This window comes from Ceratotherium simum, chromosome 3 (assembly GCF_057802395.1).
Source record: "Ceratotherium simum simum isolate JZ-2026a chromosome 3, ASM5780239v1, whole genome shotgun sequence".
NCBI classification, from domain to species: Eukaryota; Metazoa; Chordata; class Mammalia; order Perissodactyla; family Rhinocerotidae; genus Ceratotherium; species Ceratotherium simum.
In genome coordinates, this window is record NC_141902.1 from 92,207,282 (window position 1) to 92,234,033 (window position 26,752).

Sequence of the window (26,752 nt, forward strand, 5' to 3'; positions counted from 1 at the left end):
AGAAAACGTCTTGGACCGGAAGAACAGAAGAGAAGAGCTTGCCTGGGAAGAAGAGGCTGACGGGGACCTGCCTGTATCCCAGGCTGGTGCTGGTGGTTGGCCATTTACTAAGTGCCTCACCAGCTTCAAACACTGGTCTCCCACTGGCCAGGATGGAGCCCCTCTAGAAATTGTGACTCATCAGAGATGTCCACATTCTGGGGCCTTCAGCTGGAAGAAGATTATATGGGGAAGTGTTGGGCTGGGTTTCTGTCCCTCCCCGCAAGAGAACAATGCTGGCTTAATCTTTACAAGATACTCTAGAATCTTATTTAGTGAAGGCAGAGGTCTGCAACCCAAAAAATGCAATGAGTCTCTTGCGAATGTCCCATGCTGCCATTTTCTCATGGTCCTGTACTCTGCAGACCACTTCTAGCTTGTCAATTCTAGTACTTCATGGCCTTGCCCTCTTTCCTTGGTTCATAACTACAGAGGAAGCTAGGAAAAGAAAGAGCTCTAACAAAGCTTCAAGAACTTGCCATCCTTGTCCTTGCTCACCACCAAGTTCAGAGCCAGTTCAGACCCCAAGTCCTCTTGAAATAGTCACAAGAGAAGGCATCTTGCAGGAACTCCATGCTCACTCTCACAATAGGCATTTGCCTTCAAAAGCACCAGATCTCTTCACCCACTGGGAAACCTGGCTCCAATGCTCAAGTTTGCCAATCAAGAATCACACACATCCAAGAAAACCCTTGTTGGATCTTTGGCTCAGCACTCCAAGATGGCGGCAGCAGCAGCAGCAGCAACAGTTCTTAGGAAATCCAGCCACTCGTCCCAGGGCTCTGGAGAGCAGCAGGGCTGGCCACCCATAAAGAAGCTGCAATGCTTGCGAAGCTGGAGTTGCCGACAGGAGTCCTAATGGTGGCCCTTGGTTTCTTGCAGACATTGATGAGTGCCTCTCAAGCCCTTGTCTGAATGGAGCCACCTGCGTGGATGCCATCGACTCTTTCACATGCTTATGCCTTCCCAGCTACCGAGGGGACCAGTGTGAGATCGGTACGGCCGTCTCGGCTTCAGCTAATGTTACTAACTGCTGCACCCCTCCTCTTCCTTCACCCTCCCATTCTAACCACAGGCTCTAGGCCCTGGTGGCGCCCCCAAGGTCCATCCAGACAGTCATTCCAGAGGCCACAACTGAGAATTCTGCCCCACTCACTCTCACACCTTCTTTTACTGTTCCCCATGAAAACCCTCCTCTGGGGCATTGGCTGATCCAACCGCAGGAGAGACATGCAGGCCGGGCCAGCCTGCACTTGGGAAGGTGGGGGTCTGGGAGACCTTTAAAACACTAACCTTCTCCAGGGCTTCCAGACCTGCTGATGCCACCATCGAGGGGGATGCAGGCATCAGACTAAGAGGACAGAGCTGATGCCATGCATTTGTCTTGAAGGAAGCAATGGGTGGGAGTCACTGGTTCTCACTCCGGATGACAGACACGGATCCTCCCAGCATGGTGGTGGGCACATCCATCTGCTGTATTGCCCATGGGACCTTTATGGCCCTTCCATGGCCTTGAGAGCCACCGTGCCATGCTGGCCAAGCTGCCTTACTCTTCTTCTCTGGCAAGAGCTATGGCTGGTCTTCCTGACAGCTCCCGTGTCACCAGCATGCTCAAGTCATGCATGAGCAGGGACTGCTGCATGTCACCTTCTCCTCATCACCACCATGGCAGCTGCCATGTCAATGCCACTCTGGCCCACGCTTCCTTTCTTCCTCTCTTGTGCAAGGCAAAAGCCTGGCCAGAGAAAACAGAGCCTCATTGCAAGGGACAGGGACTGAGTGTCCTCTCTTGGGCCTTGCCAACCCCTCCGCTTCTGCACCTGGGCTAGGCTCTGCCAAGGGGAGCTGTGTGCCAGGAACCTCCCAGGGCCAGCCTGAGCCCCCAGCTCTCTCACTTCTGATGCTTCCTACTCTCCCCTCATCCTCCTGGATCTCAGGGCCATCCCAACTCAGAAAGGGGAAGATGGGGCTTGCGGTTACTAGTAGCAATGACCCACACAGCACTGGAAGTGTGCAGGGGCTCAAAACCATTTTCAATGACTCAAGTTCTGACATTCCAGAAACTTCCAGAAAGCAGCTGAAACTCCTGGGAAGTCTCCCTTTGGTCCTAAGCAGTGTGGGGAGGTAGTTTTGGATCGCACATTCCTTGAAGGCACTGCCAAGGTTACAGACTGGTGGAGGAACTTAAGGCTTCTGGAAGAAAAGGCCTGGACCCTCCTCCTCCCCTGCAGCCTCCCACCCTCCACCTTCACCCCAAGACCCCAAGAAATCGGTGCGTGGGGTCTTGGCTGGAGTGGGATTGGAGAGTTACAAGGATTTTCTCCCCAGGACGCCAAAATATTTGCCACAGGGGAGAAGAGTCTGGAACGTCCGCACAGACAACAGGTCTGGGGCACCAGACTGGGAGGCAGGTGCTCTGCTGGAGTGGAGGCAGGGCCCGCACTCTGATGGAGCACAGAGATGGTGCCGCAGCTGCCCAGCTGGGCTCTGGGCTGGGGCACCCAGCTGTGCGAGGCCGCATCTCTTCTCCAGTCCTGAGCACTCACCACCCCACGGGTCCTTCAGGCCTTGGCTCCGCCCTGCCGCTTCTTCCAGCCTTCTGGAATTCTGTTGCTATTTCCCCAGACCCTCCATCCTGCATGGCCCCGCGCCTCCCCGGAGCAGCTGCGCCCTCCAGCTATGCCTGCGCAGCTCAGCCCGCCCAGCTCAGCCCTCAGGCACTGAGGTGGCCCAAGAATTGGCCCCATGAGTCAGCGCTGGGATGATGTCTCTGGCCTCTGCAGGTGCTGAGTTACCTCTGAGGCCTCACCACCTTCTTTCCAGACCTTTGTCTCACCCCATGGGGAAGGCATTGGCAGCAGGGGGCCAGCAGCATCCTCTTAGCCCTCCTGCTGCTCTGCCTCTTTCTTTTCAGGCTGCTGGCCCCCGACTCTCCTCTCTCTCTGCTCTTCCCAAGTGTCTCTCTTCCAACCCTGCCAAGCATCCACCCCTTCAGCCTAAGCCTCCTTCCCCGCAGGTCCTGGTCCTTCCTTCCTTCCTGGGACAGCCAGACTATCAGTGCACCCAATCAGGGAGGCTGCCATACAGCCTGACGGGTTCAGGGCCCTACACGCAGCCCCAGGCCCTAGGGGCAGCCCTTCACCTGGGAGGCCCCAGGGGAAGAAGGAAGAGAGGGTCTTGGAATTCCTCTGTCTAGTGCTATGCTGGCAGATGTTTAACAACCGGCTCTCCAAGAGGACGGAGGAGCCCTGGTTGTAGCATCTGCCAATTTCTGGGATATAATACTCCCACCAGAGCCAATTTAAAGCTACCAATGTGATGTCACTGAAGGCAGAGTCGGGAAGACACACTCACAATGGCTCTCCCAAGCCTGAAGGAGCCAGCCCCGCATGTCCCAGCCTCTGTCTGTCCTTCTAGGCTGCTCCAGGAGCTCCAAACTAGTCCTTTCTCCTGAACTTAGGACCCATGACCAATATAGGTTTGTGAGGAGAGAAGCTCCTCCTCTCTTGTCATCAGCCACCAAGAAATCAAATACAAAGCCAGGGCCCCTGGGCCGTGGACCCCAGGTTGGCTGCCTCGCCCTCCAAGAGGCAGGAATCACATGCTGTGCTAGAGCCAGCTCTGATCCACAGACTTAGCCTTCTTTGGACCCAAAGCTGACTTATTTCTGCTCCTCTGTCCCCACCCCAGGCTCCATTTCATGCCCTAGCACTGCCTGCTGCTGCTGCCTTCACATACTTCTCCACGGCCCCCTCTCCCTGGAGCCCCTCGGAGCCTCTGAACCTTCCTTAAACATCAACACCCCCACCTTCCCGTCTCTTCTTACGTGGCCTGCTGAACTCTGCCAGCCCTGCAGAGCAGGCGTCAAGAGGAGGAAAGCTTTGGGGGGGCCAACATCACAGAGAGAAAGGGTTCCTGGCATTTTCCAGAGGGTGGGAACATGCCCAGAGGCTCGGGGGGGGCAGTGCCAGGCCTTCCTAGCTTCCAACTTGAGCCTCCATCCGGCTAGGCCTCTCCCTTCATTTGAGGGTGTAACACTGAAGACAGAGTGAATACAGGAATTTGGGCCATAAGACTGGCAGCATCCGCCATCCTCAGTCGGCCTTGGGCCCTCCCTTCAAGCCCCTGACCTGTGTTGCAGACCAGGAGCTGTGTGAGAAGGGCTGGACCAAGTTCCAGGGCCACTGCTACCGCTACTTCCCCGACCGAGAGACCTGGGTGGACGCCGAGAGCCGGTGTCGGGAGCAGCAGTCACGTCTGACCAGCATCGTCACCCCTGAGGAGCAGGAGTTTGTCAACAGTGAGTGCGGTGGGGCTGCCAGCACCTGGGAGGAGAGTGGCCATGCAGGCAAAGGGCCACACTTGCCAGAAATCAGCAGACTGGGGCCCAGTGTGGCTGCACGAGTGGCGGGCAAAGAAGGGCGTTTCTGCAGCCTGAGGTCCCTGAGAAAAGAGGGCAGAGGTCTCTGGGGCCAACGGCTCTGGCTGCACCCAGGACAGCCCACTGTCTGGCAGAGCCAGCCCCAGACTAACCCTGTGGCTGTTGCCAGTCCATGCCGGCTCGGGAAGGTGGTCCAATGTGCACTCTGAACGTGCATGTGCTGAGACCCTGGTCAAGACCTTAGAAGCAGGTGGCATGCTCCTAGGAGCCCACCCTTAGGGTGTCCAGAGCCATGTGCAACACCCACATCCTCTTTCCAGACAATGCTCAAGACTACCAGTGGATCGGCCTGAATGACAGGACCATCGAAGGGGACTTCCGCTGGTCCGATGGACACTCCTTGGTGAGTTCTGCCAGGGGCACCAGGGAAAGTTGGCAGCCCAGAGGAGGGGGATAAAGACCCCCAGAGAGAGACGCGTTCAAACCACATGCAGACACTCCCTGAGCAGCGGCTGGACTGGGAGCCCTGAGGGCGGGATCGTGTCTCCTTCATCTCTGCCTTTGGAGACCAGCCCAGGGCTGGACGAGTGGAGTGAATAAGTGCATGAAGGAAGAGGGGGATGAGGAAGACAATGGAGAAATGGAGGCAAACCACCATGGGGGATATATGGAAGCTTTAGAGGGGTTGCCCACGGGGGACTGGAGTCTCCTCAAGGAGTCTGCTCCGGCTTGTCCCAGAGCTCGGCTAGAGGGATAAGCAGTGGGGGTGGGGGTGGGTGCAGAGTCTGGACCAGGGAGCCATGTCTCCGCCACCCAGTCCCACCCAAGTGAGGCAGCCTGTGTGACCAGCCCCTGTGGGCCCATTTGGAAGAGGAGTGTGGCCGCAGCTCATTAACAGGGACCGTGAATCCTGGAGGTCCTGAGTTCCTGAGAAGGGCCACAGCCAGGCCGTCTGACCAGTTCTTTGGAGAGCCCATGGGGTCCGTGGCCCCGAGGAACCATGACCAGGCTCCCAGCAGTCTTTGTGCCGCTGCCAGAAGAGAAAGGAGACAGGGGAGGGGCTTGACGGGGGAGAAAGTGGGGTCAGGCCAAGCTGTGCTGCTCCCGCCCTCCCCTCACCCCTTCCCCACTCCCACCCACAGCAATTTGAGAACTGGCGCCCCAACCAGCCTGACAACTTCTTTACGGCTGGCGAGGACTGCGTGGTGATGATCTGGCATGAGAAGGGCGAGTGGAACGACGTTCCCTGCAATTACCAACTGCCCTTCACGTGTAAAAAGGGCACAGGTGAGCGGCGGCCTGCGAGGGGGCCCACGTGGCTAAAATCAAGACTTTAGGCTCCCGCTGGGTGACCTGTGAGTCCCTTGTCTCCTGGCTGCTGATGTCACCTCACCTGCCCGACAGATTGGAGCTGACCTCGGGGCCTCTGTCCGTGCCACCATCACAGGGCCAAAAGGGCGAGCCCACTCCTAGGGCCCGTGGGAGAGGGTGAAGGCCACAGGCTAGAGGACAGACCCCCCACTGCACACAGACACGCAGCCCCGTGGAGATCAGTACAGAAAGTCACCCGCCATGGCACGTCGGCTGGGAGCCTCCCTCTTTTCGGGGTCCCCAAGTCCGTCAGCCGCAGAGTGGGAGTTGTCAGGCCTTGCCCCTCCGCGTTGTCTGTGGACGTGGGGGTGCTGGCAGGACATGCCCTCCTGTGCCCGCTGCGGCCTTGCCCCGCGCCTCCTTTAGGCCCTGCTTTGCCTGCAGCCGTGTTTTCATAAAGAAGTCAGTCTGCCCAGCTCGCGCCCTCTTTCCCCACCTTTCTCCCTCCAGGTTGTCTTCTCATCCCCTTAAGACCCTCCTTTTATTCCCTTCCTGCTGCTCTAAATCATCGAGGAACCCAGTGTTACAGCCAGCGGTTCCCAGATTCTTAGCGCGGCATGAAAATGCCCCTTTGCCAGCAGCCAGGGCTCATGGCTGCATGTCCGGGCTCGATGTCCCTTCCTTGGGCTCTGGGCTGTCTCATCACAGCCAGAGGGAGCCACATCGGCTCATCACTGGCCTGGGTCATCATGGGAGACTCTAAGAGAGCCCTTTCTGAAGAGTGTTTGCCCCTCAGTGGCCTGCGGAGACCCCCCCGTAGTGGAGCACGCCAGAACCTTCGGGCAAAAGAAGGCCCGGTACGAGATCAATTCCCTGGTGCGGTACCAGTGCACCGAGGGCTTCGTCCAGCGCCACGTGCCCACCATCCGGTGCCAGCCCAGCGGGCAGTGGGAGGAGCCCCGGATCACCTGCACAGACCGTGAGCATCGGCCCCCCACCCCTCGCTGGGCCCAGCGCTAGATCCCGCCAGCACATCCTCCTCCTCCCTGTGCGCGGAGCACGGCAGTGGCTGGCCCTCTCCTGGGGATCCTGAATGCCAGCCGTCTGCACCAGCCATGAGGGTGGTGAGGCGAGGGGACTGCTCAGTCACGGGTCACTGCCCTCAGCCACCAGGGAGGGTTCCCTGAGAGGATGAAGGAGAAAGCAGTGCCCCACTCTCCTTTTCAACACCAGCTTGAAGGCCTTTAGCCCAAGTTGGTTCCAAGAAAAATCAAAACTGGGAAGCGGGTAAAGCCTCAGGCTGCCTTCGTGAGCCCCTGGTTTCTGCAGGGAGGGGATCCAGCAGAGAAGGGGCCGGATGAGGAGGGCTAGGCTGGCCCTGCGTTCTTCCCAGGGTTCACTAAGACTTTTCCATCTCCCCTTCACCCCAGCCGCCAGTTACAAGCGCAGACTACAGAAGCGGAGCTCCCGGCCCCCACGGAGGAGCCGCCCCAGCCCGGCCCACTGAGAGGGGCTGCCAGGACGCGCCCAGGATGCTGAGCCCAGGAGCCTTGCCAGGCTGACATCCCACACGGATGGTGTCCTCTTCTTGTCGCTTTCTGTCCTATAAGGAATTCCATTAAAGAAGGAAAAAAATAAATCCCACATTATGTATGCACCCACCCGCCCACCCCCCAAATCACCAACACTGCATCTAATTTTCCCCCCAAATGCCAAAGCACAGCAAATGTATTGTAACCCGTGGACTGAGTTTAGAGACTTTTCTTCAATCTCCCGATGTGCCTTTCCAGGGACCAGTGCAGGGACAGGGGGAGAAGGGGAGGGGTTAAGTTAAATAAAGAAGATTATTTTTTGTTTCCTGACTGTATCCAAGAGCAGTGCAATCGTTGGTTCTTTCACGTCCAGGGAGAGCTAGGGAGGAGGGAGGAGGGGCAGGAGCTGGAAGGGGCAGAAGCCTGAGGGCGGGAAGAACTGGGAACCGCAGCTGAATGTATTGGATGAGAAGGAGCCGGAGGGCCGCACCATCTGTGTGGGGGAGAAGCCTGGGGAGGGCGGGAGGCTTCCGGCCGAGGGTGAGCGGGCAGGAGAGAGCCATCGAGGGATCTTCCGCCGCGTGGGGGTCGGGTTCCCTCCAAGGTCCCTCTTCCAGCGTGCTCTCACCCAGGTCTGTCTGCCGCCCTGGCAGGTGTGGATCTCCGCAGGGCTGAGTGGGGGGCACTTCCTTCCCAGTGGGAGTGCCACCCTACCCCTCCCCTCCCCCTCCCCCACTCCCCGGGACCGTGCAGGCACCAGGGTTCCGTGCACCTATTTATATTTTTGAAAACTGAAGATTATGATAATAATAATAATAAAGACATTGGAAGAGATCTATTTCTTTTCTTTTCCCTTCTTTTCTTAATTTCAAGAAAAGGCAACCATGGTCCGGAGTCTACTGAAGTGGCTTTTAGAAATGGGGGCAGTGGGGACATGTTTTAATCAAATGGCCCCACATTGGTGTGAATCCTGTCCGTTCAGAAAGCCTGGGACGGTTACACCTGTTGTGCTTTGTTGTCACAAGGGTGCCGATGATTTTGATGGATTCTCTGCTGTGTGTGTGTGTGTGTGACAGTGCATGGGTGCTGTGTGAGGATTTGCAGGTTGGCACCCTGTCACAGGACAGCTCCACTGCACATCTGGCCACCTTGCATAGTTCGCTTCTTTGATGTCACACTGTTGGCTCACACAGGAGGAGTTGGTTGGTAAAGTGAGTCCAAGAACAGAGGCAAAATCAGGATTTAGGAGACCAAAAAAAATCGCAGACAGCCTGGGAACAGTGACTCTTGCTTATGCGTTTTTGGGGTAAATTGGTTGGCTGGCCGCTAGCAAAAACATCTGGGCGTCCTGCCTTTAAGCAGGCTGTAGGACATCAATGAAAACAATTTGAATCATTTATGGATTCCCCCAACCGACCTTGAGTCGGGCCAGAGGTGCATGCTGGGCAGTGTCCCTCCACCAGCCTCTCCGGAGGAGGCCGGGATGGCACCAACCCCCTCATCAGAGTTGCTCAATGGATGTTGAGTCTGTGTTCCTGAATGTGTCTGCGTCTTGGTTAGTGTGTGCCGGGGTGAGTTCAGGTGTGTGTGTGTGGTTGAGTATTTGTCGGTGAATCTGTACGTGTGCCCAGGTTACCTGCAGCTCTGGAAAGAGTGAGTGGACAAGAGCGGAGGGCGCAGCGATGGTCACATAGTAGGGCTCAATGATCGTGCAATTTATCAATTAATTGACCGAGTAGTTGGGAGCACAACCATGTCAGTGGTTTCCAAACTTGAGCCAGCACCAGAAATCAAGAGGGCTTGTGATAACACGGAGTGCTGGCCCCACTCCGGAGTTTCTGACTCAGCAGGTCTGGGGTGGGGTCCAGGAATCTGCATTTCTAACAAGTTCCCAGTGATGCTGATGCTTCTGGCCACACTTTGAGAAGCACTGGGCTAATGAAGAATTGACTGAATAACTGACTGTGAGTGGCAGAGGTGTGCTGGTGCAGAGGCAACTGGTCTGGTTTCCTGGGGTGGGGGCAGAGGGCAGAGGGTGAGGCACAGAGAGGGTGGTCCCCAAGATCCCTGGCCTCCGAGATCTTCTGAGGGGCATAGCCTCCTCCGGCTCCGGAGAGGCACCACCCACTCCTCTGCTGGGCCCTGCAGACACACAGCCTGGGAGCGGGGATTGTGGGGGAGCAAGCTGGAGCTACAGCTGCTAGACTAGCACCCGAGGCAGAGTGTGCCACGAGGCAGGCAAAGCCAGAACCAAGTCAGCCTGCAGGTGCAGCCCATGGAGTTCCCTGCCCACTCCACTGGACAGACCCCACGAACCCCACCAGGCAGGGAGCTGGGCCCTGAGACTGAACGAGATGCAGAGTGAGACAGAGAAGAGGGCTGGTACAGAGGGAGGGCATCATAGCACCTTTATTGTCCAAAGAAAGCACACACACCTGAGGGCCACTCCCATAATCTGGGAAAATGGGAAACAAAATACAGACTCTTTGGAACCAAAAGAGAAGGGAAGCATGGGGGCAGTTTCTCCCTTCCCTGGGATGTCACACAGAAGCCTAGGGACCGGCTCCCAGCCCTCGGCCAGCCAGCAGTGCTGATCTGGGCCAGCAGCTTCACAGAGAAGTAGGAGAGGGTAGGAGACTGTGAGGCCCCAAAGCCCAGCTCCAGAGCCCCCTGGATGCCACCCCCTCCCCCAGGCTGGAGGTGAGGGACAGCCGCAGCAACCACACCCTGACTCCTTGTGCCACTGCCCCCTCAGGGCATCAGCCCCCGGGGAAGGGAGCCCTCCTGAGCCCACAAACCTCAAAGGTCCCAGAGGAGAGGGGCAAGAGGATCCTGGAGGGGGGGAGCCTTGGGGTGTCCACAGAAGCAGAGGGAGGATTTGGGAACTGTAGGATTTACAAAAAAATTTGTAATAATTTAAAAAAATTTTTTAAGTTGAGAAGTATAAAAACAATATGAAAACTGCCCCAACTCGAAAGGGAAAATGAACCAGTGAATAAATAAAGCCCGCAAGGGGCGGGGCGGGTGGGTCCAGAGCCGGCGCGGGGTCTAGCGCGGGCGGTAGCAGTAGACGCCGTACTCGCGTCTCTGCGGGTCTGGGAAGCCGAAGCTGCGGACACCGGGCTCCGGGGACCCGCAGTTGGGACGCGGGTGAGCCACAGGGTAGCGGGCGCTGCCATCCGCCAGCCAGCCGGCATCACAGCGGTCCAGGCCACGGAACTTCCAGGCGGCAAAGAGCTGGCCCACCTTGGCGATCTGCGCGTCGTCCTCCAGGCAGGCCTCCCTTGCCTCTGCCAGCGTCAGCTTCTCCGGGTGCTCCAGGTAGTACACCCGCCCTGGGGAAAAGTGGGGTGTGAGGGCTGGGCAGCAGAGGGGGCAGCCAGAGAGGATGGCAGGGCCTGCAGCAATGCCAGCTCATCCAGACATCACCACCTGACTCCCAAACCCTGACCACTGAGCCCAGGGAGCCGCCATGCTGTGGGCATCTGCCGTGGACACTTCAAGGGGAATGGTCCCAGTCCTCATCCCCTCTCTGAGAGCTCCATCCCGCCTGCCATGGGGCTGGGGTCCCTCCAGTCATATCTGCATTCCCCCCACCTCCTAACTGCACCCTGGGTGGGCACCCCACTAGGCTGGACCAATCAGCATCTCTCATCTGTTCAATCATTTACTGAGCACCTACTATGTGGCAGACAGTTTTCTAAGTGCTTGGGGTATGGCAGGAACCAATTCCTATTTTCACTTGTTTATCCTCCCTTGAAGTGAACCGCTTTGTAAGGCGAGACTGTGTTTTATTTGTCTGTGATGCCCAGAGCCTCCTCTCGGCCCCAGCACGTGGTAGGCACTCAGGAAATGTCTGAGGAATGAGTAAACCAATGATTGGTGGGAAGCAGCAGCAGCAGCAGCACTCAAAACTCAGCCGGGTGGCTTCAAGATCTGCAGGTGCTCCAGACCTCCATGAGGAGGTGCCGGCAGGGCAAGCAGAGGGGTCCTGAAGCCCCCAGATGCTGCCCTCCCACCTGCAGGCCTGTTCTCGGCAGTTCCACTCACCCTTGAGGGCCGCAGTGAAGCAGAACACGTCATAGCGGTGCAGGCGGCGGTGGCGTGGGCCATAGCTGCGCACGCCGGGTGCCAGGCCCAGGCCGCCGCAGGGCTGCCGGGCCAGCGTGATGGGGTACTGCACCGAGGCGTCCTGCAGCCAGCCCGCGTTGCACCAGTCCAGGCCCTCCTCCCAGGCCCGGAACAGCTGCTCAAAGGAGGCCACCACCGCGTCCTGCTCCTCGCAGGCCCGCTTGGCCTCATGGAAGGTGAGCTGGTAGCGCCCCTGGGGGTGCTGGTAGGGAAAGACCACACCTGGGCGGGGAGGAAAGAGAGAGGGGCTTGGAGGGGTGGGCAGGGGCCCAGCTGGCTGGAGACCCCAGTCCCCTCCCCCCCTCTCCACTGGGACATATGCCCCCCCAACACACACACACACAGTCCCTCAGAGCAGCTCAGCAAACCGTCATCTCCTGTCCAGTGTCCAAGTCCAAGGCAGAGCCTACCTCTGCTTTACACCTCCCTCCTAGCACTTGCCTGGCACCCAGCAGTACTCAGCAAACATGTATTAGCTTGTTAAGGTAATTAATTAATCAGCCAACTAATGTCCCCAACTATAGAACGGGAATAATACCTAATTCACAGAGCTGTTGCAAGAACCCCAATGCTACAGTCTCAATGTCGAACCCCAAACTCATATGTCGAAATCCTAACCCCCAAGGTGATGGTATTAGGAGGTAGGACCTTTGGGAGGTGCTTAGGTCATGAGGGTGGGGCCCTCATGAATGGGATTAGTGCCTTATAAAAGAGACCCCCGAGACCCCACCCCTCCAGCCCCTTCTACCAAGTAAAGACACAGTGATAAGTCTGGGACCCAGAAGTGGGCCCTCACTCAACCATGCCGGCACCCTGATCTCAGACTTCCAGCCTCCAGGACTGTGAGAAATAAATGTTGTTTATACGCCACCCAGGCTGTGGTATTGTGTCCTAGCAGCACAAACGGACTAGACACCAGTGAGGATATGCTGTCAGGAGACGGCACAGTCTGGGCTCTGGGGGCCAGGTGTAGCTCCCCGCTCCCCCTCTCAGTAGCTGAGACCTAATCATCTATGTTAATTTAGAAGCTTCTCAGGAGAATACAAGGAACTTTCCACATGTGACAGATGGTTTTTAGGGGAAGGGGAGGCCCTAGAAGCCGTGGGAAGAGGAGGGGTCATAACAGGCCTTAATACAGGGGGCTTGAGGCCAGGGAGGTTCCGGGTGGGGTGCTTCTCCTCCTGGGTCCAGGGTCTGTTAGGGGCCACAGGTTCCTCTCAGAAGTCACCATCCGTGTTTGAAACTTGACCATAATAAAAAGTTTTTTTAAACATCCAAGATTCAGTCTACCAAATCATCATTTGGGTTATCATAGATAAACCCTTAAGGAGAAGGGGTGTCCCTCACGTCCTGGACTGGCATTGCTTAGAAGTAGGGCCTGGAGTCCTCGGAATCTCCTCCCTGTGGCCAGGGGCCTGGGAACATCCTGGGCCCCACATCCCCAGTCTCACCTGGAGCAGACAGCCAGGCCCCTGGGCGGAGCCAGGTTGAGGGGGGCCTCAACAATAAGCTCACAACCTCCATGTGTGTCTGCAGGGGAGTCATGCCTGGTTCCATCCCAAATTCCCACTTTTCCAGCCCCAGGAATGGGGTGAAGGGCCCCTGTCTCTCTAGGCTGCCCCTAAGGTCCCCAGACAAATGACTCACACAGGCTCCCTCCCATCCTCTACCATCCCCAACATCAGGGATGGGAACGTGGCCCCTCTGGGCCGCCATTTAAGCCACGTGGACTGGGGAGGTAGATGCTACTGGCAGAGGTCTGCCACTGACTGAGCCAGCCCTGGACACACACTTTATCCCACCTCCTCTGAGGGAGGTGAAGGAGGAAGCACCCTCATTCCCAGTTTACACATGAGGGCACTGGGCTCCGAGGGGATGTGGCATTTACCCAGGAGCCACAGCTGGGACAGGGTGGACAGGGAGTCAGGTCATCTTTTTCCACCCTCTAAGCTGCCCCCCTAACAGGTAGGAGAGACATGAGGACACACATCCCGTCCTAGAGACAGAAGTAGAAGTCACTTAGAGACCTCACTGGGGCCCACACACAGATCTGGCTCGCAGGGTCTAACTGGTTTGGAGAGCACTGAGTGTTTTTAAAAATAGGAGATTTTTATATAAAAATCCAGAGACTTCACATAAAAATATAAGCCTCTCTTGTCAAATCAGAAAATCTGGCTGGTTGGGCCTGCTTCTGGAATGGCATCATCAGCTGGGCCTGAGCAGGGCGGCTCCCTTTCGGTGGAACAAGGGCTCAGCAGTGTGCCCCAGTCCCCACCACTCCCTATCACCTGACATTCGTTTGTGTTGCCTACCAACCCTCCTTGAATCTCAGCTCTGCCTCTAATTAGCTATGTGACCAGCTCTTGTTTTCTTCTCTCTGAATGGGGTGTGAGGGGGAGGGAGTAGAGGTAGTGGATTCTGGAGCCCGCCTGCCTGGGGTCAAACCCCTACTCTGCTGTTTATGAGCTATGTGACCTTAGGTAAGTTACTTGACCTCTCTGTGCCTTGGTTTCCTCATCTGTAAAACGGGGGTGATAGTAGCTTCCTTGTGGATTTGTTTTGAAGACTAAATGTTTATCTGTCTAAAGCACAAAGGTCTGGATGCTTTCCAGGGCCCTCTCCCCTCGGCCCCCAGGTCCCAGCGATCCACCCCAGTCGGGGTCTCACCCCGCAGCTCCAGCTCCACCAGGCCGCTCTCATCTTCCAGCCCGTCAATGACCTCGCAGCGGTAGCGCCCGTAGTCCTCTGGCCGCAGGTCCCGGATCTCCAGTGACACTTCACGCTCCCTGTCCTGCCGCAGATGCACCCGGCCTCGGTAGTCTCCGAAGGAGCGGTGCCTCAGCCCGATGGCCACCAGCACGTCCTGCTCCGGGGCCCCATTCTCCGACAGCTTCCACCATTTGATGCGCACGGGCCGCGGGGTGACCAGGGCCGGCTCGTAGCGGTAGTGGCAGGGCAGGGTCACATTGGCCCCCCGGTGGGAGAACAGGGTCTCCTCGGGCATCTCCACCACCAGCTTCACTCCGTTGAACACGCCTGGGGGGAGAGGCGGGGTGCAGATAGGGACCTGCTGCAGCACATCTGAACACCCCACCTTCATCCCAGCCCCCGCCAGACTCAGGTGTTAAGAGATGCAAACATGGCCCGATACTGCATGCCTCCCTGTATCCACACACTTTGCACTGTGACTTTGCAGCTCCTTCCATCAAGAGGTGACTGTTCCCTGCTCCCTTGAACCCGTGCTGGCCTTGCCACTTGCTCTGACCAAACGAACATGGCAGAAGTGACTGTTCTGTTGTGCCTGTTCTGAGCCGAGGCCCCAGGAGGCCCTGCCGCTTCCACTCTCAGAACCTTGCCCCCCCCGCCGTCAGAACAAGCCTGGGCCCACCTGTTGGAGGGTGAGAGCCCATGGAGCCATCCCAGCTGAGGCCATCCAAGACTCACCAGTCTCCAGCTGACCTACCCACCCACTGCAGGTGCACGGTGAGCCCACCCAAAATGCTGACCCACAGAATCATGAGCAAAATAAATGGCTGTTGTCTTAAGCCACGAAGTTTCTTACGCATCAAAAGCCACGTGATACAGCAGGCAACAAGAGCACCTCCATATGGGGTGGGTAGCTAGGACTCGGATCCTCCCAGTCTCCTTCCCCACCACACAGGCCGCAGGAGAGCACAGCCTGCCCTTCACTCTGTCCAGCTCTCCAGTGTGACTCTGCCCGAGTTCCTGGTGACACAGGTGAGATGAGGCCAGGGCTTCTAGAGGAGACTGTACTCAGGGCTCAGGGGTACAAATAAACCAGAGCCAACATGCAACACAGGAACCAGGTTTATGGGCCAAGGCTGGCTCGTCTTTAACTCGGGACCCCTAGGGGGGCCTTGCTATGTCACGATCTTGGGTGAGGACTTCAGGTCCCTGGAGGTACACAGAGTCGGGGCAGAGGGGTAGCCTCAGGGGTCAGCAGGAGATAGATGGGGGGTGGGGAGCTGGCTGCTCCCAGTAGAGGATCTCCTGCTGAAAAAGAGCTGCACCTAACAAACCAGATGCTCTGTTGCAGTGGTTCTCAAGCGGGTCCCTGGGCCAGCAGCATCAGCATCACAGGGAACTTGTTAGAAATGCACATTCTTGCCACCACCCCCGCAGACCTGCTGAATCAGAAGCTCTGGGGGTGAAGCCCAGAAATCAGTTTCCTAACAAGACCTCCAGGTGACTCTGCTGGCCACTCCAGCTGCAGAAGCCCGCTCTGGACAGGCCATGCACTGAGGTTTGAGACCACAGGTCCAGGGGCAGGCAAGACACGCTTGAAGCTTGGCTCCACCTCTTCACAACCGTGTTGCAGAGAAATCGAGCCTCAGTTTCCTCATTTATAGAATGGGATAATAACAGACCTACAGAGGGCTGTGGAGAGGCTCAAATCAAGTAAGGGACACCTGGCACACAGAAAGAGTTCAACAGACGTGAGCCCAGCTATCATCTAGTGTCAATGCCCTTTGTGTTCCCAAAGCTCTTTAGTAAAGCTGTATTTGAAGCTTTAACCTGTTCAAACGAAAATGTTTAGCTAAATCATATGACAAAATACTATATAGCCATGTAAAATAACCTGGTGGATGTATATTCATTCATTGACTTGGGAAACAATTTGTATTCTATGAAATGACAAGGAAGATTACAAAACCACATAAGGTTAAAGAAAATTTTCTTAATCGTATATGAAAGGCTGGAAGGATACACCTAAAATGTTAGCAGTGGTTCCCCTGGGTGGGGGGACTATTGTGACTTTGCTTGCATATATTCAGGAACTAAAGGGAAAGAGAAAAATGAAGAGTTGGCCTGGTCAAGTGGTGGAATTATGGGTGGAAAGTTGGTGTTTTTAAGTTTCCTTGAATCTCACTAAAGTAGTGCTCGTACAACAAAATAAATTCTGCAAAAAAGGGGTGTAGCAGTCTAAACAATGGCTCCCCAAAATATCCAGGGCCTAATCCCTGGACCTGGGAATGTTACCTTTTATGGTAAAATGGATTTTGTAGATGGGATTAAATTAGTGATCTAGAAATGGGGGGTATTCTGGATTTTCCAGATGGGCCTGAAATGCAATCACAAGTGTCTTTTTAGAAGGAGGCAGAGGGAGATCTGAGTACAGAGGAGGAGAGGGCAATGTGACCATGGAGGCAGAGACTGGAGTGACACAGTGACAGGCCACTGTATGCGAGTAGCCACCTGGAACTGAAGGAGGCAAGGACGGACTCTCCATGAGAGCCTCTGAGGGAGACCAAGTCATGACCAGGCTGGGCTGGGTACTTTCATCTTCTCAATCCTTCCACAGACAAATCTCAGCACAGCCTCTTAAGATCCATGTGCCCTGTGCACCTGGCTCAACTCTCTGAGCCTCAGTTTCCTCATCTACGAAATGGAATAATACATGGTATCTGCTCTCGGGGCTGTGAGGGCAGCCAGCATCAATTTGGCCTGGTCACGGCCTGTGCTGCACTGGTTGTTAAACATTTTATTCTCACCCTTGCCCATGTCAGGGTTTTTGTGAGGATCACATGAGAGGACGTATGTAAGGCACCTAGAAGCGTGCCTGGCACATAGGAGGTACACAATAACCGCTAACTAAAAAGTCAGCTGCGCAAAGCCATGTAGCTCGGAAGTGGCAACACTGAGATTCAAACTCATGTCTGTCTAACCCCAGCCCCCTCCACTGGGGAGATAAGGGGAGACCACATTCAAGCTGGGTCTTAAAAAATTGGCAGGACGTTGGGAAAGTATACAAAGCTCAAGTGACTGTCCCTAAGTGCATTTAGCGCCGTGTCTGAGGGGCTGGCATACACAGAGCGACTGAACCATCTCGTCTTAGACACGAGCCTGGCCCACTGCAAAGACCCTGATGGGAAGGGGGCTGCTGGCCCCAGGCCCTGGCCCGGTCCCAGCCTGGAACCTGCAGCTCACAGCAGGTGTCGGGGGGGGGTCTTGGTCCCCCCACGGAGCCAGAGCCTGGCCCAGGAGGCCGCCCACCTTCGCCGCGGCCGTTGCCGGTGTTCTGGCCGCCGGGGCCGTTGGAGTAGTAGAAGCCGTTGTAGAGGGGCAGCGCGGGGACGCGGGCCAGCGGGAGCAGCAGCAGCAGGAGCAGCCGGCCCATGGCGCCCCACAGCGGCAGCTCCAGGCTGTCTGGGCAGGGCTGGGGCCCGGGCACACTGGGAAGAGGAGAAAAACAGGCCAGTTAGAGAGGCCCCACCGCCAGGGGCCGGGGACCCCGGGGCTCCAGCACCTACTGGCTCAACGAGTATTATGGAGCATCTCCTGCGAGCCAGGCACTGTGCTCAGAGCCAAGAAGACAGCAGTGACAAGCCAGATGAGGTCCCTGCTCTCAGGGGGCCACACCCCGCAGGCAGGATGGCAATGAGCAAGCCAACAAATCCTAAGAGTTAGGAGGCAGCAAAGAGACCACGGAGAAATTAAGCAGGACAGTATGACAGTATCGACATTTCTCAAACTGCAGGTTTGAATTTGAAAAGTTGTGAGCAGCATTTTTTAAAGACATCGAAGAGACTAGACTGGACTAGAAAACATCAGGGCGCATTCGTGTTCGGGGAAGATGAGTCCTGCATTGTGAAGCTTTGTTTCAGCCCAGAAACGTCTGTGCAGATGAAGTAGGGAGGTCACATGTGAAATTTATTTATCTTGGGTCAAGGTCAAAAAAAATCTAAACATCATAGTAGAACACTTCTGAGGGGCTATTCTGGTTTCCATGGACACTCAAATAAAATAGGCAGCTCGCCCACAGGTTATAGTTTGTTGATCTGATTTTTATGAATATTGCATTAAAATATTATGTCTTGATTATTTTTTTGGCGCACACACACTCACTCCCTTAAATTTTGTGCCCAAGGCTAATGCCTCACTCACCTCCCCTGGTCCCTGCCCTGCTCACCGCCATCTACTGAGCCCTGGGTCAGGCCTTGGAGGAGCTCAGTGCAGGGAGGGGGCAGAGGCACGATGCTGTGTGGCGAGCACAAAGATGGGGTGCAGAAAAGGAGTGTCGAAACTAGACTCAGGACCAGGAGTTAGCCAGGGTGAGAAGGACAGCAGGGTTTGCCCAGCAGGGATACAGCAAATGCAAAGATGCAGAGACCAGAGCGAGTGCCTGAGGGCTGGGGGTGTGCCTGAAGTTCTCCATTTGTGCCCCACATCTGCCCTTCTCTGCCCTGATCCCTGCGTGTCACTTCTCCCAGGCGCCCTCGCCCTGTGGCTTCCAGCAGGACTCAGCCCACAGGAGGCACCCACAGGAGACGCGCAGGCGGGGGAGGAAAGAGCAGAGAGGGCATTATTTCCCCCCTGCTGGCTCCTTGCTCTAGTGCCTCTGCCACAGGTCCGTCTCTGCAGTACCTGTGACCCTCGTGACCACAGCTCCGCCAGCGGCTCCTCTGCCCAGCACCTGCTCTCACGGGCTCTGTAACACCATCTCTTCTCCTGTCCCCTCCAGGCCTGGGGGGCAGTGACAGCTGCTTGTCTCTACGTCCCCCACTCCCCCGTCTGTTGCCTCCACCCTCCTCTCTAGAAGTCATCCCTTCATTAGAGTCTCTTCACTGGAATCTTCTAGGGTGAATTCTGCTTCCTGCCAAGCCCCTGGCTGCTATCGGGGAGAGGTGACAGGGGTCAGCAGGACCAGTCTTGGATGCCCTTGGGTGTCAGGCTCAGCAGCCTGTCCCTTGTCCCAAAGGCCCTGGGGTGCCAGGAATGGCTTTATGCAGAGGAGCCACAGGATCAGACCTGCATCTTAGAAACATCCCTCCAGGGGTTGGGTGGAAGGGGACTGTGGGGCAGCAAGCCCTGAGTGACAGCAGGCGTTTGGAAGCATAACTGTGATTATCATGCAGCAATGTGGAAAAATGCTTAGGGTGTAATTTAAAATAGACAAAGCAGAACACAGAATTGCCACTCTGCTAGGATTGTAAGTATGTGGCCCTACAAATGCCTGTGTACAGGAGCCAGAAGGGGAGGGAACAGAGAGAAGGGGAAAAGGGATGGAGGGAGGGGAAAAGAGAAGACAAGCATCGGCCTGTAAGGTGGTGGGACTGCAGAGGAAACTTTCTTGTTTCAGAACAGTGAGGAGCTCTCGCTGGGGAGGAAGCACGGATGCAGAGGAAGCTGCGAGGCAGACTTCGCTGTTCTCGTAGGCATCTTCACAGAGGCCCCGAGGCCCAGACTCGCCCCTGGGCCGTGCACTGCCCTCTGAGGCCTCACTTCTTGTCCAAGAGGATTCTCCAGGTGACACTCATACAGCCTCCTGGTGACGTGGATCTATGCAGCTAACCACAATCGGGCACCTAACACAGCAGTTTGGGGACAGGAAGATCTGGGTTCAAATCCCATCTCCACGACTTACTAGCTGTGTGACTCTAGACGGGCTTCCTCATATGTGAAATGGAGATCATAAAACTCACCACGGCATAATTCTCACCAAGATGTTCTACTTTACTACTAGAGTTGTAGATAGGGGCGTGACCAGTCCGCCGAAGGCTGTATGTCCAGCCTCCCTGGCAGCCGGGAGGGGCCACGCCACTCCGTGATGGCCAATGGCAGTGCGCAGAAATGCCACGTGCCACATGGAGGACTTGCAGTTAAAACAACAGGGACACCTCTCCCTGGGATTCTTCCCCTAACCTGCTGGCAACAGAGCAGCCACCTTAGTCTCAGAGATGGAAACCACAGACTGGATGGCAGAGCTGCCGCACCAGCCCTGGCCCTCTCCCACCCACACCGGGTCATGAGAGAGAAACAAAGTCCCACCGTATTTAAGTCCACATCTTGAGTCTCTTGGTGAACATAGCTCAGCCTCAATTGGCCTGACAAATAACTCACTTCCCAGGGTTCCTATGATCTGCATAAAAATATTCACCACTGTGTTTCATGAGCACATACTATCTCATTTAATCCTCACCACACCCCCTGAGGTGGGAACTATTAGTAACCCCATCTTACAGATGGGAAAACCAAGGCACAGAGAGATTCAATAATCTCCCAAGGTCACCCAACTAGGAAGAGGCAGAGTTAGGATTGGAACCCACTCCAGCTCCAATGCCCGGAACCACTACGTCAAATTCAGGGAAGTGACGTGTGGAGCACACAGCCCAGGGCCTGGCTCAGAGCAGGCTCTCGTAGCAGCTGGTTTCCTTTCCTTTCCTTGAGGTTCCACATTCAGAACCAGGCAGGAAGTGGAATGAGGACTGAGAGGCTTGTTGATGCTGAGCTGGACGTCCCAGGGGTCCACCCTGTCCCTGGGCACCTGGAGCCTCCTGGAGCAGAGGAACCCCTGTCTGCAGTGTCTCTAGCCTCTTAACAGCAGCCCCAGGAAGAAAGGGCTTCCCCAGAATGAGCAAATGCAGGCATTTCTGCCACAAAGTGATTTTTTTATACTTGAAAAAAAAGTGTATTTTTGCAAAATCATGCATGAAAACCAAGGTTAAGGGAAAAATAAGTCTGGGGCAGACTACTCAAAACATATGCAACTTTGTAACCAGACCACTAACAAAAACAAGAACAATCCTGATAAAAAACACCAGCACTGCTAACTCTCCACTGACGGTGGCAGCCAGCGCCTGGTCAGTCGGCCCTCTGCAGCCTTCACCGCCGGGCCAGTGCGTCCTCCTTTGAGATGGAAGTCCGTGGGGGGCAGTGGATTCCAATGGAAAACAGACTGACCAAAATTAAAAATCTGACCCAGGGTGAAGCCACCCTCTTCGATCATTTTTTTAACACAGAGGAACTGTCTCTGCAACTTCTTCATCTGTTTCCTACTTTCATCAGAAAACTTGACGTTGTTGAGCAGCCGTACGGGCAGCCCTCCCTCACCAGGTCTATTGCATCCTTGAGCTGGGATGGCGAGAGTCTGGACATTGAGAGCTGGGAGAATTCAGTAGGAAGAAATGCTGCATTACCCAAATCTACCTGGTTCCTGAGTTTTGGACAGTGAATAGAAGAGTTTGGATAGCGAGGGATGTATGTATACTGAAGAAAGGCACATTCTGCAGGACTGGCGGCGTTTATCTTAAGGAATTCATACACTGCTCAGGCTTGCTCTTTAACCGTGAGAAATCTTCTTACGGTCGCTCCAGTACATTACGGTACTAGGAAAACCACCCCTGGACCAACGCAATTCCATGTGCCGCTGACACCGTTTCCCCATTGTTCCAACCCATCGTGAACGAGGTAATTCACGATTCAGAAATATGTGCTAAGGCAGAACAGACTGTGGCCCTTCTGCTGTCCTCCGGCAAGCTCCGAGGCACCCCTTCCCAGCCTCAGAGACCCGGCACCCACTCACGACTCGAGCCTGGGCACCACACTCACTCCCCGGTTCTGAAATGGCCTCCATGCCCAGCCGCTCCCTCAGTTCCGCCAAGAGCTCCCCCACCCCAGTCAGCTAGGAGAACTATATTCTCCCCGTTTAATCCACAGGTGGATAGAGGCACAGAGACATGAAGCAACTGTCAAAGCCAGGAGGTGGCAGAGGCAGGACTCTGTTGAACTCTTTTCAGCCAACCCTCATGATGATCTGTCACATTTAAGGACAGCCTTCCACTTGTCAATGCACCTTCACGGACGTCGTTGCCTGGAGGCCTCACAATATCAGAATTATCATCCCCATTGTCCAGACAAGGATACTGAGGTTCAGAAATGCTAGGTTGCTTGGCTAAGTTTACCAGGTAATAGATGAAGGAGCTGGAACTTGATCTCCTTCACTCAACAATGGTGAGTGCATATACCATGTGCCAGGCACAGTTCTAGGCACGGGGGACACAAACCAGAAGTCCTTGTGGAGTGCACACTCTAGTGAGGGAGACAGACAGTAAACACAATGTGGGACACACGCGATGTGAAAGTGATGCATGTGATCGAGGAGGAAGAAGCAGGGACAAGGGTGCTCCTGAGACAGGACTGATCAGGAAGGCCTCCCTGAGAAGGGGACCAACAGTGAAGCTGAGAGCTTTGAAGATCATAGGGAAAAGCCTTCCAAGAGAGGGAACAGCAAGTGCAAAGTCCTTTGGCAGGAATAGCTTGAAATCCAGTGAGGCTGGAGCCCAGGGAGCAAGAGGGAGGGTGGCTGGAGATGTCCGAGTGGCAGTCACAGGCCCCAGGATGCGGCACTGAAGGGAAGACACCGAAGAGTGTCCAGCAGAGGAGTGTCAGGAATCTGGTTCACATTCTAAAAGAATCATTCTGGTTGTCCTCCTACCTCAAATCAAGGGCACGTCCTCAGCCTGGCTCCTCCTCCTTTCCGGCGACAAACAGCCTAGTTCTCTGCATTCCTCCCGGCCCCTCTCCAGTGTGGGCACCCACCTTGGTTTCCTCTGGTTTATGAATACTACCACAAATGGAGAGGTGTGATCAGGTCAACACCCCTCTTTGCTGGATGCTAACCCAGCAGTCACGCAACCTTAGAACGGCAGGGGGAACACGCCAAGAAAACCGAAATGAGTTCTGAAGAAAAGATCAGCCTTGTGTCCTGGAGCTACACCCAGGTGGAAGCAGGCCCCCTCCTGCAGCCCCCCTGAGAGGAGGGTAGCACACGAAGCCTGAGGTTTTGAGTTAGGCTCCCGCGTTTGTATCCAGGCTTTGCCACCTGCTGGCTGGGTGACCCTGGGCAAGCCATGTGACCTCTCTGAACAGAAGTTTCCCCATCTCCAGAGAACACTAACAGGGAAGCTCGGGGGCTGTGGACAAGGACCACCCTGAATGTTAGGCTACAGCGCAGGGCAGAGTTCCGGGTGCGAGTCAGGAGTGGCAATTGTAACTTAGTTGCTGCCCTGCCTGGGCCCATCCCTGACCACCATCATTAAGAGTAGCGACAGACAGCCTCTGCTCCCCTACCACCAGCCCCCAGCCCTCAGGACCACCACAGAAGTGCCACCAGGTGGAAGGTCCACAATCGAGTCCAGACTAGTCACCTTGGCAGTTGGTGGCTCCCCAGATCAGCTGGAGCCTTGCCTGGGCACCCAGAGCCAGGCTCAGCGTTGGAGCTGGACACACCTGCATCCTGCAGAGTGACCTTGGGCAAGTTACTCAACCTCTCTGTGCCTCCATTTCCTCATCTGTAAAAAAAGGATAATAGCCCCTCCCTAGAGGGCCATGGTGCCGATTATATAAAATGAATGACATCCAGCCCCTGACACACAGCAGGTGCTCAACAATTACTAGCTGACATTACTAGAGGAAGAACATGGCAGAAATCTAGAATCAGAGTGGCCACCTGAACTCAGCTCTGGCTCCACTTACTTACTAACAGTCTGTCATTGGGTAAGTCACTGAGCCTCACTTACCTCAGCTGTAAAATGGGGGTCACAACAGTACCAACCACAAATTATTTTTGTGAAGATTAGGGAGAGAATGTCTGCAGAGCACATAGAATACTGCCTAGAGGGGGCAAGCACTCAAAAATATTAGCTATTATTACTACTAATGGTTTACAAAGTGAAGTCTCGAGTTATTTCAGAGGATCTTCCTCCTCTCTCATTGCCTAGGAGAGAAAGCAGCCACCATTGCCTTCCCTTTACAGTTGGGGAAACTAAGGCCAAGGGCATGGAGGTGAGTGAACTACCCAAGGCTTTATCTTTGGTAAACAGGTGGAGATTAGAGAAAATGGAGGTCTCCTGACTGCCCATCCCTTGCTTTCCCCAGCACCACTTGCCTCGGGACCCCTCCACACACCAGGATAAGCTGAACCCTGATTTGGGAGGAAGATGGAGCCCCACCAGACTACCCGCGCTGGGCGACCAGGAGTACAAGTCCCCTAGGTACCAGCAGATGGCAGCATTGCCCGCCAGGTCTCCGGCAGCCCGCCTCCGCGCGAGGAATTGGACTGCGGTGCCCCTGTTTAGGCAAGGCTTACGAGCGCCTTTGAAACCTGAGGCCCCCAGAAAGTAGAAGCTGAAGGTGTTTCCTACCAGCATTCCCAGCCCGCTGGCGCGTGCAGGGCTGCGAGAGAGGGGCCAGAGCACGTCTCCATCACTTCCTCCTGCTGCAGAGAGCAGAGGCACTCCCGAGGGTCACCGCTGGACACCGCGGTCCTGACTGGGTCACTGGCTGCAGAGGCCAGCCGGCGAGTTGGTGACAGTGTACCCTGCGCTGTTTCCTCTCTAAGCGACCCCATCTCCCACCCAGGGCTCTACTCTCCTTCCTCCTGGCCCCTCTGGTCTCGCTGTCCGTAAGTCAGAAACCCCAGGGAATCGAGGCCTGAAACCGACGGGCATCCATTGCGTTTGCCCTGGGACGGCCAGGGCAGACCGGCAGAGGCCGAGAGGCGCAGGTCCGCCCGCCCGCCGCCTCGCGGGTGGTCCCCAGCCCCTCCCAGAGTTCCCGTGGCCTGGGAGCATGCGACGGATACGCCGGAGCAGAGCCCGGTGCGCGGCGCGCTATGCTGGCGGCTGCAGGACCCGGACAGGAGAGATGGGAAGCTGTCGGGCGGCCCAGGGAGGGAAGGGGGCTGGACCCGGGCGGTGGTCTCCGAGGCCACGGGTTTCGCTCGGGATTTGCCTCCTTGCGGCGCCCATGAGGGCCTCGCGCAAGTCGGCCGCGCCCCCGCGCTGCACCCACCTCACTCGCGCCCCAGGCGCGCCCCCGCCGGCGATCACAACCCAGCTCCGCCCCGGCCCCGCGGTGCCCAGCTCACTCCCGCTGCCCGCTTCCCGGACCTTGCCCAGGGAGAGCGTAGGGCCCTGCAGGAGACCCAAAGTGGGAAGGGAGGAACCCGGCCTACAGGCGGCCCCGGGAGCCCGGCCACCCCCGAGCCACGTACCGTTCCCAGGCGGCTCCTCGACGGCTCGAGCGCTCTCAGCCGAGAGCTGTCCGGGTCGGAGGAAGCAGACGGATTTGGGGATCTTGAATGGCCAGAAGGGAAGCGATTGCGGACAAACCCCCGCGCTCCCGCCGGGCCAGCCCCTTAAAGGAACACACGCCCCTTTCCCTCCAAGGGCTGGGCCCAAGGGGAGGAGTTGCTGCAGACTTGGGCTGTCTCCAGACTTGGCTGGGCCACCCCCAACCCGCGGAGCTGCTGGCTGAGCTGTGAAGGGAATGTCCAGGAGTTGAAGCTGTCACATCTTGGGGTAGGAGGTGAGTAGGGGATGAAAGAGGAGCGTTAGTAGAGGAAGGGTCCCATTAGAACGCTCTGGTTAACCACAGAGTGGGACTAAGCTGGGTGAGCCCCTCTCCAGCACTCTGCAGGCGGGCTATGGCTGTCCCCCCACCTTCGGGAGAGGAAAGGGGAGCGTTCTGTATGATGCCTTTCTCCCCATAGACGGCAAAGGGGTGCTGCCATCCTTCCGGTCCCGGAGTTTTGCCACCAGGAAACCGCCAGCCAGACTCACCTCACTGTCAGGCACAGGGATGCTGCCCTAGTGGGTGGGGCTTGAATGAGGGGCCCTGGGGGGCTGTGAGGCGCAGGCTGGGGTGTTCCCGCCAGCCTGCAGGGGCAATCATGCTTCTAACTGGTCCTCCAACAGGGGGACCCTCCCTTAGAATCCTGACATCTGTCAGTGCAGCCATTCAAGCAGCCACCTCCCAGGACACCTCTGTTTGGACAGTGTTTTCTTTCCCGTCCAGACCAAGGGGGCCCTGGCCTGGACAGCCCAATTGTTCCCTCAGCAGAAAAGCCAAGGGAGATCCTTCAGCTTGGCTGGGAGAAGGGCCACAGGGTCACTGAGCCCAGAGCCCCTTCCTAAACACACCTCGAGGGCCGGCGTGCACACACAGCTGGGAGCACGTGGGAGCACAAGGAGCTGCGGTGGACTAGAAGCTAGACTGCACCCCAAGTGAATGCCAGGCTTGATGGGAAAAGGGAGCCAACGAAGGTTCCTCTGTGAGGAGGAGAGACATGTCTGAGCACTGTGTGCAGGACGGATTGGAGGGGAAATAAACAGGACACAAGTACCAATCAGGAAACTCTTGCAAGCGACAATGACGTTAGTGTCTGAGGCCTCCATGGGCCAGGCTTTGCAGCGGTGCTTATGTACATTCTCTCCTTCAGTCCCCACAAGGCCACAGGGTCCTATTTTTCCCATTTTACACATGAGGAACTGAGGCCCAGAGAGATTTACTTGCCAACGTCACTCGGAGCCAGGATTTGAACCCAGGCTGTCCGACTAGAGACCCTGAGCCCCTAATCACTCCACTATATTGAAACCAGGAACGGAGAGGAGACTGGACCCCGGGAGAGGGGGGTGAAGAGGTCCCAGTGCTGACCACAGGTGTAGGGAGAGGGATGGGCGGCAGGGAAAGTCAGTTTTGTTCAGGCAAGGCGAGTTTAGCGAGCCAGCCAGGGGAGGGCGGGCCAGCAGGTGGAACCCCAGAGGTGGCTCTTAGG

The 26,752-nt window shown here is 56.3% G+C and overlaps 2 protein-coding genes across 3 annotated transcripts in view; one reads left to right on the forward strand and one right to left on the reverse strand.

Annotated features, from left to right (window-relative positions):
- The window catches only part of ACAN (aggrecan), a 68,345-nt gene extending 60,246 nt beyond the window's left edge, over positions 1-8,099 (forward strand). Inside the window, exons 13-17 of the mRNA XM_087428920.1 lie at positions 4,181-4,339; positions 4,741-4,823; positions 5,563-5,707; positions 6,528-6,710; positions 7,162-8,099. Of these exons, the coding sequence (XP_087285046.1) occupies positions 4,181-4,339; positions 4,741-4,823; positions 5,563-5,707; positions 6,528-6,710; positions 7,162-7,238 (647 nt within the window). The 3' untranslated portion in view covers positions 7,239-8,099. The remainder of the gene's footprint in view (positions 1-4,180; positions 4,340-4,740; positions 4,824-5,562; positions 5,708-6,527; positions 6,711-7,161) is intronic.
- Positions 8,100-9,646: 1,547 nt separating this feature from the next.
- Positions 9,647-25,299, reverse strand: HAPLN3 (hyaluronan and proteoglycan link protein 3). 2 transcript variants are annotated; one of them, XM_087428922.1, is made up of 6 exons: positions 23,343-24,932; positions 22,631-22,759; positions 17,410-17,588; positions 14,062-14,430; positions 11,314-11,616; positions 9,647-10,598 (listed from the first exon to the last, which is right to left on the reverse strand). In XM_087428922.1, the coding sequence occupies exons 3-6, from the start codon at positions 17,531-17,533 to the stop codon at positions 10,312-10,314; spliced, it is 1,083 nt and encodes a 360-aa protein (XP_087285048.1). In that variant the 5' UTR covers positions 17,534-17,588; positions 22,631-22,759; positions 23,343-24,932; the 3' UTR covers positions 9,647-10,311. The 2 variants fall into 2 exon arrangements, with proteins under 2 accessions (XP_087285048.1, XP_087285047.1); XM_087428921.1 differs by lacking the exons at positions 22,631-22,759; positions 23,343-24,932 and adding an exon at positions 25,190-25,299.
- Positions 25,300-26,752: the final 1,453 nt, after the last annotated feature.